The sequence below is a fragment of the Pavona decussata genome, unplaced genomic scaffold (assembly GCF_977016875.1).
Source record: "Pavona decussata unplaced genomic scaffold, jaPavDecu1.1 SCAFFOLD_339, whole genome shotgun sequence".
NCBI lineage: Eukaryota > Metazoa > Cnidaria > Anthozoa > Scleractinia > Agariciidae > Pavona > Pavona decussata.
The window spans coordinates 230,116-248,080 of record NW_028145727.1 but is presented as its reverse complement, the minus strand read 5'-3'; the positions used below and the strand labels follow the sequence as shown (position 1 = coordinate 248,080).

General features: G+C 38.5%; 2 protein-coding genes across 2 annotated transcripts in view; both read left to right on the top strand.

Annotated features, from left to right (window-relative positions):
• Positions 1-17,965, top strand: part of LOC146453264 (uncharacterized) — a 117,128-nt gene that overhangs the window by 30,048 nt on the left and 69,115 nt on the right. The gene's annotated exons all lie outside the window — the stretch shown is intronic.
• On the top strand, positions 4,007-17,180 carry LOC146453270 (amyloid-beta A4 protein-like). Its single transcript, XM_085096769.1, has 9 exons — positions 4,007-4,164; positions 7,455-7,621; positions 7,985-8,088; positions 8,896-9,243; positions 10,089-10,244; positions 10,965-11,199; positions 12,624-12,816; positions 13,873-14,023; positions 15,132-17,180. Exons 1-9 carry the CDS (start codon positions 4,117-4,119, stop codon positions 15,446-15,448), a joined length of 1,719 nt encoding a protein of 572 aa, XP_084952895.1. The 5' UTR covers positions 4,007-4,116; the 3' UTR covers positions 15,449-17,180.

Sequence of the window (17,965 nt, the reverse complement as noted above, 5' to 3'; positions counted from 1 at the left end):
TCTCGCCTCCCTCGCTCCCCCTTCCCTTCCCGCAGGCTGCGAGGGTGACCGCTTAAATTAAGGACGGTGCCTATTTTTGCACAGTTTATCACTATGCGGGAAAAGCAGATCTTAGTAGCGGCTATTGAAATCCAAAAAAGAAAATTGAGGTTAACCACGCATTTTTTAGAGATAATTAAGCAACAATTATTCAAAAAATTAGTAAAATACAAAGCAATGTATGGCGCTTTTTTCCAAATTGAAACTTTATTATCTCTGAAAAATGCATGGTTACCCCCACTTTTCTTTTTGGATACCAAAATAACTTGCTAAGTTCTGCTTTGTTTTCCCAAATTGCTCGAGTTGCATAGCAACGAGGGCAAATTGCAGGAAAAGTGTGAAAATACAAGTGAAAATTAGTCCTTAATTCTACAAGGACTCTGCGATTTAATACGTGCTTATAACATAGAGGGTAAAATTTTCTTAAAATTATCGAGACTGCGGCGACTAAGTAAAGCAGTCAAACGTACACTCTGTTCAACATTTGTCCAACATATGTATGTGCCCAACATATGTTCAACTTTCAGTTGAATGAATGTTGGTCGAATGTCCGTTTTTTCTGGTCTTAACATGATAAACAGCAAGAAATGCGATCATGATGAGAAACGGCTCTCTTAGACCTCATGACTATTAAAGAAACTTATTAAACCAAGCTAACTATCGGATAACATGTGTTGTTTTCCAACCCGAAACAAAACAGTTCGCCAAATATGACAATAAATTGCTCCTAAATTCCCCACAACACACAAAGAAAACACCAAGTTTAGCGGGAAAAGTGAAATTCAAGGCTAGAGGTGAGGTAAATTTCCCAATCCGACCGCATCGCTAATGAACTTTGGGTGCCTGTGATTAGAGCTGATCACAAGAACGTCAGGGCCCAGTTGTTCAAAGCCTGGGTTAACGTGAACTTTCATTCGAGTATTTTTACTAATCCGTAAGAATTCGTCCAAAAGATTTTTGTCCCTCAGTTTTGCCTTAGACTTTTCTTTACCATTAGATTAAAATGAGTCTTTAAAATCATTTTTAATAAGCGAGTTGAAAACCTCGGTTAACTTTTAATCGTGGATTAGCGTTATATTTAATCGGCCTTGAACAACCCGGCCCAGAAGAGCTTAGTCAGATCAACCGTGTGGATATCATAACACACAATTTGCCTCCTTTCAGTGCGATTAGTAGTGTTCAGCTGTGAAACAACCGAGACTGAACTTTCCACAATTCAGCAAGAATGTCTGCAACAGGCGAGGAAAATGTAGGTTTTTAATACGGCAATTCGCCCAGCTCGCCCTGTTTTAAGAGACTACCGACTTTAATCACTAATTTTTATCAGTTTTATTCTCGTCACGTTTTTATTTACCGCTATGCCATTCAATATTTGTTTACACAGATTGCGTTCCAATCCCAAACGGTGGAAGAGAATTCCAAAGCAACTGTTCACAAAGGTAAAGAGAAAAAAGCGACTGATCGAGAGCAAGCAGTGGGTCGATTCAATGTTAGCCTGCGATGCAGGCGTATTTTTGGAGCGGGAGCGCTGAATAATCCTTCGTTGCTGTCATTTTGGGCGAGGAAGCGCGAGGGGGCTGGAGTGAGTCAAAAGTGACCCTAAGGGAGAGGACGACTGGCTGAGAAATAAAGGAGGGGGCATTTCCTGTCCCCCCCCCCCCTCGCCTTCCCTTCAGCCTCCTTCAAATACGCGAACTAAATTTATTATTCAGCGCTCGCCCATGAAAAACGCCTGCACTGCAGGATAATTCATTGTTAATAATGATGTTTAATATTTCTAATGCTTGAATTAACATTTAGACCAATTAACATTCACTAAATGTCGGTTCGGAAGGCCTAAATTCGGTCTTTTGTTCAAGCCTAAAACTTAAGTCGCGGCAATTTTGTTTTATTGTGGTCAAAATTGCTCAAATATTTGACGAAGAACTTTTTCTTTAACATAAAAGTGCTTTTCTGATTCTATTTAGTGCCCTCCTTCCGATAACGGCAGCTCCCTCCTCCACCTGGGGTCGTTTTGTTACTAAGCGCCGCTATTCATATTAGCTAGCAACCAAATAAACTGCAAAAAAAAAAAAAAAACAGTGGATGAAGATCCTGCTAGTCGTCAACGTTGGATCTCTCCGAAAAGCGCATTAGCGCCCCGGGCGTTAAATTTTTGAAGCCTTGCCGGATAACTTTTTATATTTTCTATTACTTTTATAACAAAACATGATTATATTAGAGTGCCTTTCAATTGAGTGTCGAAAATAATTTCGCGTTTGCTTTGGTTTTGTTTGGCTACGCTCAACAACTCGTTGACAAAGTCCGCGCCATTTTCTCAACCAATTGGAAGCGAAAAAGTAAAATCAATCGTTACTTGTTCGCGCGTGTTTTCCAGCCTTTGGCCACGCTGGTTACATGTGTTTTTGTTCTTCGACTTCTGATTGGCTCACTGTGCTGTTTACGTCGGTTTTGATTAACCAGAGTAATAACTTTGGTTGTAGCCTCCCACGCAGTCGTTTTTTTGGGAGGAGGTAATACGAGTCCCCTAAAAACGACTGCGTGGGAGGCCACTTTGTTTAGCCTGCGTCGCAGACAGTCTATACAATCGGCCCTGATATATCGAGTTCTCTTTAGGTCTTGAGTGACAAGTCCGGCTGCAACGCAGGTTACTTTGGTTGCGTTGAAATCCAAAGTAGAAGACGTCTGATCTTTCTCCATCTTTTTGGTTTCGTTTATAAAAAAGTCGGACAATGTCAATCAGCAAGTGTAAGCTGTTCTAACTCCGAAACACGGCAAAGGTTGTTTAACGAGAAATACATAATAACATATTTAAAATGAGTTAGCCGGCTACGTAGACTGTTCGAATGGCAGGGTATTCTGCAGTTTAAGCCAAAGCGGGGGTTTTTCATTCGACAATGTTTTTTTTCTTTAACTGTTCACTGCTATTCTAAAAATCTCTGCAGACACTTGTAAATGCGGGAGAAAGGCGCAGCCTCATTGCATAAAAAACTACATCGTTTAAAGAACTAGAAATACATATTAATTAGTTAGCCGGCTACGTAGAATGTTGTTCGAGTGGCAGGATATTCTGCAATTTAAGCCGAAGCGGTTTTTCATTCGACAGTGTTTATTTCTTTCACTATTCACTGCTGGACAAAGCCGCAGCTTGACTTATTGAATAAAAAATCTACATCGTTTATATACAATCTATAAATATAATTAATATTTAAGCACTCTCACTTTTGAAGACCTTTTTTTGTAAGCCTTTTTTTGTAATGCATCTCGTCCAAACACGTGTTTCTAGCTGTTAGCGACTTCGGCGTTCTTCCGGTTCTTCTTCCGGTTCAATTTTCCCCACACCACCCAGGCAAGGTCAAATTTCCCACCCCCGAGAAGGCCTTACCCGTCAAATTCCCCACTCCCGGGCACAGAAAATAGTCAAATGCCCGGGGTGGGATGTTGAAGTTTCGATTTGATCATAATGAATCTATACCCGTTTTCAGACCAAAACACCCTTTGCGCGGCACATACTAGTTATACAGAGGAAATATGAAATCACAGACAGCAAGAAATATTAGTTTAAAAGACCGTTTGTGTCGGTCTTACAAGATAGAAATTACTGTAGAGGATTCCTTTTTTTCCCTCTCTAGCAAGTGCCCCTCGGCTGTGGTTTATTTATCGATCAAAGATAGAGGCATAACTGTCCCGCCGGATGTTGCGCAAGGCACTCCCCAGGTGAGGGGCTTCCTGTACACGTGAGTTGCTACAGGAGATGCGCAATTTATTGGATGTGGTGGTGACGACATTGCCTAAATTGAGAGCAAAATTCTGAATATATGAATACGCTACAGGTAATTGTCTTGGCGGTTTCTTTGCGGGCAAAAGAAAAGCGCCAATTACGCAAAACATTTCACCCCAGCAACCAATCACAACCCCGCAATCATTTGTCATGCAAATATCGCCTTATTTCAATGTCACGTGATCGCTTCGAGTTTGCTCTTGTCCCTCAGTGTGCTTTCGACGAACATCAGCCATTTTGAGTTTTTGTTTGCGAGTTTTGAGTGAAATTTTGAAGTATATTACGACTCAGAAACGATGTGGAACTTTCTGAGATCGGTTTTTATGTGTTTGAGCTTCGCAACGGTGAGTATTTACGTTTGCACTGGGAGTTTCCTGTCCGTTTACATCGATTTTTAACACTGTACAGTTGTGTTTGTGGCGGGCGACGAGGCTCAGGTTGATTACCGAATGAAAATCGTCGCTTTGGTCGTAACTTCTGACTATTTATGTGGACTAAATGTGCTGACAAATAACGTTCCAAAAATCTTGGAATTGTAACTGCTGCAATAGGCCCGGAATAGGACTTATGTAAAGGTATAATTTTCGAACTTTGTTTTCAACAAGGTGAACGCGGATTCTTTTTTTCTGTACTTTGAGCCGTTGAGACAAATATTATAGTTAACACCTTCAACTTTTTGCCCTGTTTCGTGAAACAAACTTCACATCAGATGTACAAAGACTGTAAGCTTATGTTTAAGATGAGAACAACTTTCGCGTTCTTTTGTGGATATTAAATTATCGTACGTTACAAGGGAATGTTTTTTTTTCAAGTAAAAATCCCGAAATCGTGGGTTACTGTTTATAACTTCTCTTTCTAACTTTTACTGGAACATGCAGAATAATATAGTATCTTGAATAAGCACACGAATAAGATCGATTTGTGGCGAATTCGTGGTTTTACGTGCATGTTTGGTAGAAATAGAATTGGTGTTGACATTGCTTTTTGCTGTATCATATTACACAGTTTTCAATTTAAATTTTCGTGACGGAGGAATCCGCCATTTATGAACTAGGTGTCTCATCAACAATATTGTAAGCTTATGTTACTGAAATAGAATCATTGATGTAGTTGTTATGGAAATTTAGCTTAAGTTTAGGGCAAAGCAGTGAGTCAATCTTGAGCAAGGTGAGCAATTCCATAGGAATGATTTGTAACATATAGAAAGCCTTAATTTATAGATCAAACGCAAACTACAATAAAAATGATATTGAAAATATGCGTTAATATAGAATTGGTATTCATCAAATATCTTAAAATTGCAAATTATTTTGTAGTTGTGTGTTTCATGTTTAACTATAAATACATGTGGAAAATTGAGGTAAAAATGGAAAATGCAATGGACAAAGCTAAAATATGTGCCAATTTTAATTTTCTTTGTGCTAACTACTGGACACACCAAAATAATGTTAAAAACTTTACAGTGTAGATGTTTCAGAGTTTTGTATTGGTAGTGTCTTTTTAGTCAATAATGTTTTCTTGTTGTAGACATCTGTTTAAGGACAAACATGTATTGTGTCGTGTGACAGTTTAGATTTATTAAATTCATGCAGAGTTGTTTGGATCAGACATTTCATGGATGTCTTCTTTATTGCTAATCAGTAGGAAATATTGTAGTCAGTTTAATCTTGTGGGTGCTTCAAGGGCCTGTTGGTGTACTGTTTGCATTGTAGGGTACTGTTTTTTTTAATTAAAGTTAAAAATTCCTTTTCAGCTTTGAAATTGTGGTAAACACTGCAAATCATTAACTCTTGAAAGTCGTACTAACCTTGATACGCAAACAAATGATATTGATGCAGTATTGCAAAACACAATCATGGATATTATCAGAATTATTGGGAATTTTCTAAGAAGTAAAATTTTGATGCAGAATTTGTCTTCACCTCCTGGTGTTGTTTTTCTCTGGTTTTCTATTAATTATTAATTTGAACTCCTTTCTTTTCAATTTTTTTTATCATTCTTGCTTAGTGTTAGAGTACGTACTTACCTGTTGGAAACTTTAAAGGTTTACTTGGCACAGCTTTCCTTGTGATACCATCCTTGTTTGAATGTCAGCCGTTGTACTGTGTGTAAATTGTGCATAATCTGTTGGTGTGGAGTTTGGTTTTAGATTACTTTCAAGATTTGCTCACAGTTAAGGGCCTGCTGAGTTGCATACAATAACTTATCTTATTATATCTCTCTGAGAAACACCTAAAAATCTGTAAAGATCAAAACTGTTTCCTTTCAGTATGTGTGTTTGCAAAATACCCATGCCTGTTGGCATTATTAAAAATAAACAAAAACAATTTAAGCAGAACAGTGCATCAAAGCCAGTTAAAGCTGTAGTATCATACATGTAACGTCAAAGGTAAAGAACTTACTCAACTTCAGGCATTGTCTTAATTTGTTTATCGATGTGTGTGTTTATGCTAGTGACAGCAAGTTTCCATCTTGTCCTTCTCTGGTACATTCAGATGTTATTAACAGGTTTCTATTGACTTTGTGCATTTTGCATAAAAATGTAGGCACTTGCAGTACACTCTTGCTTGTGCTCTCAAGGGGTTAGAGAGAATTAGAGTTTGAAATAGTCCTAAATTTCTGAACATAGACAGTATCCAAAGGAAACAATTTCTCTGTGATATTTTAAGAGGTTTAAGATAGCTGCTATTTAAGGTGATTCCGCTGAAAAAGAAGGAGTATTTAAAATTGTCTAAGACTTGGTCCAGTTCATGACTATGTTATGAGCATTACAAAAATGCAATAAAAAATGGGGGTCACCGTGCTCGTTTTTGTGCAACCTGGATGGCTATTATAGTAAATAGATGACCCACGAGGTTTATATTAGGAATGCTAGTAATCAGAAAAGGAAACTATCATTTCTAGAAAAATTAATTTCTTGCATTAAAATATCGAAGCAGTTCGACAAAATTTACTTTAATCTTACACAACAAACTATTTTCATTGAACTGGAGTTAAGATTATGAAAGGAATTAAAGATTTTGCTGCGTGTGCACGTAAGCAGCACTACCTAAATACGTGCTTTTTTAGGCATTAAAATAAAAATATCTTGAAGTAGAGTATTAAACTTTTCTTTAAATCGCGATATATAGTGGTCAACCATATGACATTTAAATTGATGCATTAAAAAATGGGGGTCACCATGCTCGTTTAGAAGAAAAAGACCATTTATTTTCCTGCCGAGCTTAACCTCAAGGAAATCCCGTAATGTTGTGCGCGCGCTAAATGACGCGAAAAATTATGCACAGCAAGGATGCGCAATGCAATTCAATGGAATCACCTTAAGATGGTGGAAGGCAACTGTGTATTACAAAGAAGCTAAGATTTGAGACAAAAACTAAGCCAATTGGATATCTGAAGAAGTGTGTTGTAGGTTAAAATGAATCCCAGGTGAAAATGATTTCAACTTAGGTTGATTTGTATTTTCCTTTGTTTTAGATGTAAATTACCCAACCTTAACAAAGGAAAATACAAATCAACCTAGGTTGAAATCATTTTAACGTGAGATTCATTTTAACCTACAGCAAGTGTTCTTAAAAAAATGGTTGTCTCAAAGGCAATAGTACCATTTGTCATTCGTCTGGTGCTTTTGCAGGTTATTTTTGCTGCTGTGGACATTCTCAATGATGACTTGGACTATGACCCCCAAGTGGCGATTAGCTGTGATAAACTAACCAGACATGTTGACGTCAACACTGGAGACTGGATTGCCGATGAGAACAACACCAGGTTGTGTACTACAGACAAGAAAGAAATCCTCAAGTAAGTCGTAAAAATAATCTCTGATTTTGGAATGTAGAGTCAATTATTTGCATTGTACTTCAGTCTGGATGTTTGCAGCTATTTCATCTGTTAATGTTATTTTGTACATGTAGCTTACAGTGTACACTGCAAAACGTGTTTGGTGAGCTAAAATTGTGCCATTTCTTGGGGATGAAAAAAAAAACCCCTTTTGATCTCAGATGTACCTGAAACTGCTAAGTCAACTAGAAGTCTCAGTGCTGACAACAATATTTTTTAGTCTTGCTCAGTGTACCAGTACATGAATATGAAGTTTGAGTGGCACTGCAGTGTTAAAAATTATAGTTTTCTTAGATTCTCATCCTACTGTTCCCTTTGACTTAGGTACTGCCAAGCTGTGTATCCCTCAAAAGATGTCAAAAATATTGTTGAGGCTAACAATCACGTTCTAGTGGATAACAGTTATGTCACACCATACCGATGCCTTGGTGAGTACATTTTTGTTTTGTTGTCGATTCTCATTTAGTAATGGTCATTTGCACTGGTGGCTATGACAACGAAACAATTTTGAACACATTACCTTTCTTCTATTTGCATCATAACGGTTTTGTTTTTTCCTTGCGTCAACTTTATCACAAAATATATGGTTCTTGTTCAAGTAGAACACCTTAAAGGTTTTTTTTTTCTTGTTTGAAACAAACCTTCCCTTTGCAAAAGTAACAGCTATGTCACTAAGATATCTTACTTTGAAATGGATATGTTTCCTGTATAGACCCCAACCCTGTATAGCAGTGGCACATTAGGCTCATCAACAGCCAGGCATTTGTGGTTTTTTGTCCTTTTGGAGAGCTAAATTTAATACAGTTGAACCCATCATGTAAGTAACCACACAAAATGCCAAGCCTAGATGGTCGCTTATGAGAGGTGTTCACTTATGAGAACTTTTGAGTCATAAAGCTAATATTATAATAAGATAACGTGGCAGATGTACACAGTCTCCCTGTTCTGGGTTTATGGTTGGAACTCAGTTACATGACAAGATAAAGTCATGACTGTCAAGTGGTCGCTTATGGGAAGAAAGATCGCTTACAAGAGATGGTCGCTTTTGAGAGGTTTCAACCACAGTAATCTGACTGGGAAAAATTTGGGGTTTTTTTGAAAATTGGTCACTTATGGGAAGTGGTCATTTAAGAGAGGTAATCTCAGAGGGAGGTTCGACTGGATTCAGCATCCTTTTAAGGTGGGATTATTCAAATGATTGACTTTGACTCCTAACATTTTGTTCTTTATTTTAGTGGGTGATTTTGAGTCAGATGCTTTGCTAGTGCCTCCAAGATGCCGTTTTGAACATATGCATGAAAGCAGTGAGTGCAGAACTCATGATGCTTGGCGCGGGCGAGCCTCTGACAAGTGCAGCAGTGAAAGCATGACTTTGAAGGACTATGGTGTCCTCATGCCATGTGGTACTGGAATGTTTACTGGAGTGGAGTTTGTGTGTTGTCCCCCAGAGGCTGCTGAACCTGCAACAGAGGTTGTCAAGGTTATGGCAATTTCTAAGGCTACAGAAAAGCCAACCAGCGTCTTGGAGCACTTGAAGAGTGAAATCAACAAGTTTGCCAAACACATTCAAGGAACTTCTGTTGGTATGTAAGATGGAATTGCAATAACTGTCATCTTGGGTCTCAAGACAAAAATGTATTTCCACCAAGGGTACATTGTAATTTGCTCAGTCCTTGAGTTGGTGAGGTGGAATATTGATTGTCCACTGAGTGCTACATGTACTTCTCTCAGTTGTGTGAATCCCCAACATAATTATTTTCATTGAACTGCATTTGCCTAAGCTCCTATACATGTAGCTAGTTTCTTTGGTCCCACACATTTCTGTGTTTTATCAAAAGGTGGGACCCATTCTCTTGATACACGGGTACATTGAACTTGGTCACTGTATCTGCCTTGGAAAAGATTTAAGCCAGTTTATTTTAAACATATTTCTGAGGGTTGCCTGCCTGTATTAACCTTTAAGAAGCCACCTGCTTCAACAATTAAAATGCTAGTTTGTACAAGTCATGTATTTCAAATTTTGACTGATGTTATTGTCTGTTTAGAGCAGTTTCTTGTTGGTTGGGGAAGCTGTCAATGACTGAAATTTCACCAGAGCTCAAAGTCTTGGGTTAAATTTTAAAGTTGGATAGTACAAAATGTCAACTGGGTTAATTGATGTACCTCCTACATATTTTGTTCTTAGCTTCTTCCCTGGTTTTGTGGGATGTTGAAATCTCATATTTGACTGAAATGACTGAAACTTGGTTGAAATCTCAAATTTTGACCGAATATCACAAACATTTAGAGTACCAACATGATCCAAAACTCTATGCCTGAGTGTCAGGACATACATGTAATCAAGCTTTTGAGAAATCCTAAAGATTTGCATGAAATGTCTTAGGAGACTTGGTGTTCCATTTATTTTGAATTAATTCTTGTTGCTTAGGATGTGATAGAAAGAAGTACCACGGTCGCCGTGACAAACTGGAGGACACTCACCGTGAAAGAGTTTCGCAGTTGGTTGAACAATGGGAGGAAGCAGAGAAACGTTACAAATTGCTGAAGGCGACTGATGAAGAACAGGCATCCAGAGCAATAGCGGGTAAGTGCTTGATTGGGGATATTGCTGAATCTTAATGCCACATAGTTTATTTGGTAAAGCAGGTTGGGGAATTGGCAAGACATTAAGTCCTGTCCTCCAAAGACTGTCAAAAGTTACAATGCTTTCAGTCCATAAGTTATAGTCTTTCCATAATAGTCATTGTAATGAAAATAGCTGATGCTGTGGTAATGAATAATGAATATTATTAAAAACTGCATCATTGTATAATGCAATTCGAGGGATTTGATTGGCTTAGCGGTCATGGTATATGAGCAATTATACCATGGCCGAGAAATGGCGACCATTAAATTGCCTTCTGTTCGTTCTTGCACAGCGAAATCAGTAAGATCTAGCAATATTTCTCGGTTGTTTTTAATAAAACAATTATTCCACTTGCGCTTGTTGGATATGAGATGATTATAGCCAACTCGGCGCTACGCGCCTCGTTGGCTATCTATCATCTCATATCCAACGCGCGCTCGTGGAATAATTGTTAATTATATCCTCATTAATTCCTCTTGGGGGTTGATTTTTATGGTTTTGATATTTTCATGAACCTTTAATGATGTCCTTTGCTACCTCCAAAAAAAGAAATAATGTAACACTCACATAAAGACATTAAGGTAGAGCTCTATACCGTGAAGCTTGAGGCTTTCATAGGACTATGTTGTTTCTGGATAGTATAGAAAATGCCATACAATCTTGTTGCTCTTCATATAGATGAACTTGAGAACTTCAAGAACACGCTGAACTCCTATGATGAACAAGCCAAGTTGGATCGTGCACGGTTGAAGGAGGAACACCACCAGTGCACCCAGATTGATCTGAACAACAAGAAAAACCAGGCAATGCGTGACTTTGTTGCTGCTCTAGGCGAGGAACCTAGAGATGGCAACAAGATTCTGGAGGCTGTGCAACGCTATGTGAAAATGTGCACTCAGGATCGTCTGCATAAGTAAGTCAGTAGGAAATTCTCACATAGGCCTTGTGTTTTCAAAATCAGAATACCTTGAAAAATTATTATGTTATTCTTCTAAAAATTAATTTTACTTTGGCCATTTGGATAGGTTTTCGTTAGAAGGCAACAGATATACCACAGGTTTTTACGCGGGATGCCCTGAGGGGGCATACCGTGTCTAAAAACAGGACGATTTCTTTTTCTTCGTCGTAACCACAAATCAGTACATTAATTTATTCATTAAACTCACCCCTCTCCTAGTCGGGATGTATTGTCCTGATTGTCTTCAACAACAGCAGGCCAATCAAAATCCATTCTTGTCGCTTATATCGCGAGGGAGGGGACCCACTCACCCCTACCTGTGTGACGTCAACATATCATTTGATATATTTATTAAAGACGGATTAAATTGTCGCGCCATATTGTTTACATGTTGTGGACTCAAGTGTGCCGTTTTCAAACGGAAATTTCACCATTTTGAAGCGGTAAATCGAAAGAATAACTTCTAAGAAGCACCCGACATTTAAAATGGTGGAAATTGGTGAGTTCCTGGCGAAGGAATCGTGCTTTATTTGACAGTCTTAGACCACAACTTGAGACTGAACAATGGTCATTGAGAAGCTTACGTTATCGTAATGGAATTTCACACATTTCCGGTGATAGTCTGAGTCGCGTAACACAAGGGAAACAACGTAACGCGATCATCGTGACTCAACTGAACTATTCCATTAGCAAGGATAGTTTTATCAATCGGCGAAGCATACAGTTGGAATAAACGAATCAGCCCCAGCATCACGCGTAATGCCAGTATAGCAGGCATCTTGTTTGAAATACATAGAAAATGTCCCCAAAACCCCACCCAATATTAGTGGAGTGCTCATAAGTACACCCAGTTTTGTAATATAATTAGTTATTTACTAAATTTTCTCTGTCAGCTGTCTGCCTTCTTCGGAATATTGAGTTTGTTAAGTTCAGTTAAAGCCGATCTGCATTATAGTTCATTGAATATGGAATCATTAGTTTTGGATCAATAATGTATGCTGCATGAGGACATGCTGTCCTCTTATTTACTGTCCTCACAGCAGGGCTTCAAATCTTTCCTCCTGTGTAACTGATCTATGGTTTTGTTTTGTTTGATTACTATCTGTAAGTTAATTACTATTCCATGCAACAGGTAAATGCTAACTTTTAACTTTCTCATTGAGAGCAGATGACTTGTAATTTATGGCAGTAATGTAATAAAGTAGAGGTCTCTTCTTTGGCTATTCCAAGGAAGCATTTACTTGTCTTTGGAGAGATATAGTTATTGAACCAATGAGTTTCTGATGATATTGGCATTATGCATAGTAAAGGAAACAATGAGTTGCATTTGCAGTGACTGTGAGGCCATAATTAGTTTTGATCTTACTGTCGCCTTTCAGCTTGCGATATTTTGAGTACATCCAGAAGCATCACCCAGAGAAAGCCGAAGAAGCAAGACAGTCTCTGCAAAACCACTTTAAACTCATTAACAAGCTTGTTAACGAGTCAATGATTCTGCTGTACAAATTCCCAGAGATTGCCCGCCAATTCCAGTTTGATTTGCCTGACTGGATTCCAAAGCCACCTGCCCTGGTAAGTACACTGAGTTAGCCATGGAGCAGCCAGTTCCACTAGTAATGTAACGGATGTTTAGTTTATCTACAGAGTTGACAACAAAAGATAAATAGCCACATTAAAGAGATTAAAGTGGTGATGTTTTGAGTGTTAGGCCCTTCACTCTGACAAAGGGCTAATGCTCGAACCATCAGTGCTTGAATATCTTTTAGGTGACCAGTTTACCTTTAGTTATCAACTCTGTTGGTAAAACAAACATTCATTTGTACTCCCCACTGACATGGCACCACAGGTTCTTTAGAAACTAACCCCCTTATACACTATGAAAGTATCCTGGCACAGGCTTAATAAAGCCTAATTTTCATGCTCGTTTTTAGTGACGTTTAACTCCAAATAACTGGTCAGGGGGAGGGGAGGGGGATTGCCAGTTGCTAATGACAGCTGTGGGGGAGAATTGTCAGTTGTTGGCTAGATTACATTGTACATACATTGCATGCATATGCTTGATTAATGGTCTTGGGGGGAAAATTTCCTAAGAATTTTGATGTTGAGATTTGAGCCAGCATGGACCACATTTGAAGGGATTCTGGCTAGACTAGGTTAAATGCCTTTTTTCCTTGTAAGCAGCAAGAAAAAACTTATTACTTTTCTTGAAAACTCAAGCAGATAACACAAACAAGATACCAACACTCAACTGAATTCTTTTGTATTTGAGACTGAACCAAGTCATGGAACCCATTTTACTTTTGGAAAACATGCTGACTGTTACATTGTTCCATGTTTGCATTTGTCCTTGGCTAGCTCTTGCAAAGCCCAAACATATCTGTAGCATAAAAAGATGTTGTAACTTGCACTGCACTTGCAATGACTTGCATCCATTTTTATCAACCTTTCTTGTAAGCAAAAGGTAATGTTCCTTTGTCTTTTTCCCAGTCTGTGGTTTGGAAAAATTAATAGGAAGGAAGCCTGTGTAAGGAAAAAGAACCACAGGTTATTACAACTGCAGTTGCATAATAATTATAGTTAACTTATTATTCACATCATATGATAATACATCATTCTTTATTTAAACAGCCCACAGAGAAACCAACAGTGGGGAAAAGCTCTGCTGCTAAGGAACCTACTGACCCACCAAGTAAAACGGAGAACCATGCTGAGCTTAAAACAGGGGATGAGCAACATGGAGGTGTGTCAGCTGGCAAAGATGTGGATCCCACAAAGAAAGGTAACTGGCTGCACGTCTAGATGGTGGCTGAGATCATTAAATTCTTATTCACTGCTTTGTATTATGTTGATGCTGTAAGGTGAAGTTTAGACATCATTTTAACACCAACATATATTGTCCTTTCATCTGTAAGGAAGTCTCTGTTTATCAAGATGTATGTTCTAACTTTTTGAAGTTCATGGGACCTGTAGATGAGATCTATGATAGTTCATGATCAGTATTTGCTTTGATGTAATTTGTGCATCAATATTTTGCAAATTAAATTTTTTTAAATATTTTCTCTCCAATAATTAGAGGGAAAATATTTAAAAAATTTAATTATTGTTGGCCACTCAAATGCATTATTTAGGTATCAAAGTATCAAAGTGCTGCAAAATACCTGAAGGCTGGGGGTGATTTGATGATAGTTGAAATACCATTGCCGTACTATTGCGATATTAGTGATACCATTGCAATGCTACCACGATAATGCATTGTATTTTTTGCCTTTACTCAGTATCAGTATGTGCGTTTGTCACCTTTTTAAAATGATGACCTTGGAAACAAACTTCTGTAAAACAAACATGGAAGCAAAGTTTCATTTCAACTTTGAATGCTCCTGGTCTCATGGCAAATAACAACACTGATAAGCAGACGAGTTATGCATTTTTCATTTTACAGAAAAAGGACTACAGGAGATAATTTGATGATGACTATTGAAACTATCAATAGTTGAGAAAACAGTTGCTATTGCTGCAGCAATAGTTATCAATATTTTAAATTTTGTTTGATGTATTGCTATTGGAACTCTCATTGTGATAAATTGATAGTTTGATGTACATGTATTGTTACACTCTTACTGAAGGCATCTTACAGCATGTATTAGTGATAGGTTATGCTTACAGGAGATTTATTTATTTACTTTATTTATTAACTCTTAAATCTTAGTGGATTTTGTTTTATCTGTACCTTTATTTTGTAAAGCTCTTTTGGGGTGAATAAAGTGTACAAGTATGCATGTATAAATTTATTTTGTGTATTTCTCTTTTGTGACTAGTTTAAATAATATTGTGGTAAAGTTTGATTCTGATAATCATCAACTGATTGTGCTTAATACTGTCTTCTATAGCAGCTAGAAAAGTGGACAATGACAGTGGTGAGGATGAAGATGACGATGATGAAAATGTCACCGAGAATGAAGAAGGTCTGTTCCGAAGGAGCCATTCACAAGCCACCTTCTCTGCAGTCATTGGACTCAGTTGTGGTGCCTTGGTCATCATGATCATTATTGTTGTTGCTATGGCAATGCGCCGCACCAACCCTAACAACAACACAAAGACAGTGCTGGTTGATACAGACGGTGACAACGCCACAGAAAAGAGCCACCTTGTCAACATGCAAGAGAATGGCTACGAGAACCCAACATACCGGTTTTATGACTACTGAACAGGTTTTATGGGCACAGAAAGGGTTGTGCAAGGGTGGAACAGATTTGATAATGACTGCACAATACCACTCAATGCTCTGCTGATCAGCTGTGAGGTGACTTGCTGTAGCATTGATTTTTGTGAAGTTCCTACATGTAACTTGTCGCCAACAGTTGTGCAGCAGATTTGATCAGTAGTGGTGAGTAAAGCCTTGATAACACAGCGTTATGAAGCAATCTGGTAGTAGATGTAACAGGCTCTTTTAGAACACAATTTAGCATTATTAAGCACCAGAAATTCAAGCTTTTTATAATCATGATTATTATACTCTAGAACTATTGGCAAGTGGGTTCATCAGAGGATCCTTTGTTTTACAAAATGCCCAAGGGGAGGGGTGGTTGGGGGTTGATTTTCACACATGATTGGAAATTTAAAAAAATAATAATAATACACTTGTTTGTATAATTTGGAGATGAACATTTTGTCAGAGGAAGGCGAGTGCTGAACCTACTGCGGTAAGTTTGGTTTGTCGCTCTCCTTGTTGATTAAATTTGTTTTGTAAGTTTTCTCTCAATTTCCATTTCATGCATGTTGATCAACCGAGAAGGGGATCCTTTTAATTTTCTTAATCAACAACTCTCTTGTTAATATAGATTTTATAGCTTTAGAAAAGTCAAATATTAAGTAAACGTAATGTATTTAAATCCAGCACTTTCTTGGGACATGTACATGTACCAGTATTTATTAGGCAAAGAGCCATAAAACAGTAAGCTTTCTTGTCATGCAGTGCAACTATGATGCAGCAATTGCTGTTGAGTATTGATTAGTCTGAAAGCCGTTTTGTTTGCAGTGCGGACAAAAGAGGCGATTCACTCTAACAGGAGTGCTTTGTAAGACTCACTTTGTCCTTTTTGATGCATCGTCATTGCACTGCAAAAACAAGGCAGGAACCTTTGTAGTCCTGTTTTAAGATGAAATTAAACATTGTAAAATAAGGGTGCTTGGAACATTTTGATTGTCTTAATCAAATTTTGGTAGGCATAGTGGACAATATTGTACTCCGACAGCATTAAAGACTGTTGCCTAATACAGCTCCCTAGTAGCCCTAAGCTCACAAGTAAGGATTTCAAGCTGTGAAAAATAAGTTTCCAATAAAACAGGTGGCGCTCATATCAGTCTCATAGGTACTTTGGACTAGATTCCAACATTGCAGGATATCTTAGTGTATAAAATTTACACAAACGTGTCAAACGTAGCGCACATAACATTTCCAAGGCATCTTGATCAGCCTGTAGTTCCTTTCAATAAGCGCTGTGCCCCCCTTCTTATGAACACGGGGCAAAGTGGACCCACTCAAGCTTCTGAAGGGCAACAGCCTTGCAGCTTTTCACATTCTTTGATGCTAACACAGTGTTTGGAGTAGTACCAGTGGGCTTGTGATTTCTCTTTACATGTATTACCATGATTTCAATTTCTGTCACGTGTTGATAAGCTCCCACCTCAGCTTCGAGCTCTGTGTTTTAGTACACTGAGTGTCAAAAGCGCATGCATTGCTTTAAATAGTAACTCCACAAAAGCGGACGGAGTTCAATTAGGCACGGAAATGAGAGATGTGTGGCAAGATAATTGTGTACGATAATACTCGTAAGGTGTACCCTAAACCTCACGTCAAAAGCATATTAATGAGCTTTGAAAACTTTAATGTAAAATGCAGGGTTTGGCAAATAAATGTCACATTTTTAGAACCTTCATTTTCTGTTCCCATTCGTGTTAACCAATTCAAGGGTTTTCTGTGGTACGTTACAATTAAGCCTATTTTGTTTGTCCAAAATGGCGTAACTTTGACCATCAGGTTCTAGCGAGGTTACGGGCTTTCTTTGTTTCCTCAAACTTCTGATTTCGAATTCTGCGACAAAGTCACCACACTGTTGCATTTCCCTTCGAGGGACTATTTCGGAGCCTTTCTGTGAGAGCTTTGGCTCGAAGTTGGAGAGTAACCTGTGAACAGGCTCCCAAGTGGGGTAGCAAAGACAAAAGATGGGGCAAGAAAGATTGGTTCCCTCTCTTTCTTTTCCGCCCCCATACCACGTTCGGCTCGCCGATTTTTCTCTTCGCCCTTGGGAGCCTGTTCACAGGCTAGTGGGAGAGAGGAACGTGCTGGGAATACTTGGACCATTCTTTTGTGACATCTTCAACTGAAGGAAACGATTTTAGAATTACTGTACACTTGCCACGAACTCGGGTGCTTCTTTTTGTGGGATTCGGAGGCACATGTGGCTCTCCGCTCTCTATAAAAAAAAAACCCGCAAAAGCGTCGATACGAAGCAGACTAAGACCATTGTCATAGCTTGAATGCTTGGGGAAACCGTCAGGCTTGGAACTTCAAAAGAGTACAGCGCAGAGTGTTGAGGGTTTATAGCCTTGCCATAAAAAGTAAACCGGCCCAGGGGGCGGGAAAGCTGTTCACCGAAGTATTTGAGATAAAACTGGCCTAACCTGAATATCAGACCTTCCTTGGGGACAAAAGCCGCTAAAG

Coding starts and splice junctions, on each gene's coding strand:
- LOC146453270 (XM_085096769.1), top strand. CDS start 4,117: ATGTGGAACTTTCTGAGATCGGTTTTTATGTGTTTGAGCTTCGCAACG. Junction 8,089..8,895: donor CACACCATACCGATGCCTTG/GTGAGTACATTT, acceptor TCTTTATTTTAG/TGGGTGATTTTGAGTCAGAT. Junction 10,245..10,964: donor GGCATCCAGAGCAATAGCGG/GTAAGTGCTTGA, acceptor CTCTTCATATAG/ATGAACTTGAGAACTTCAAG.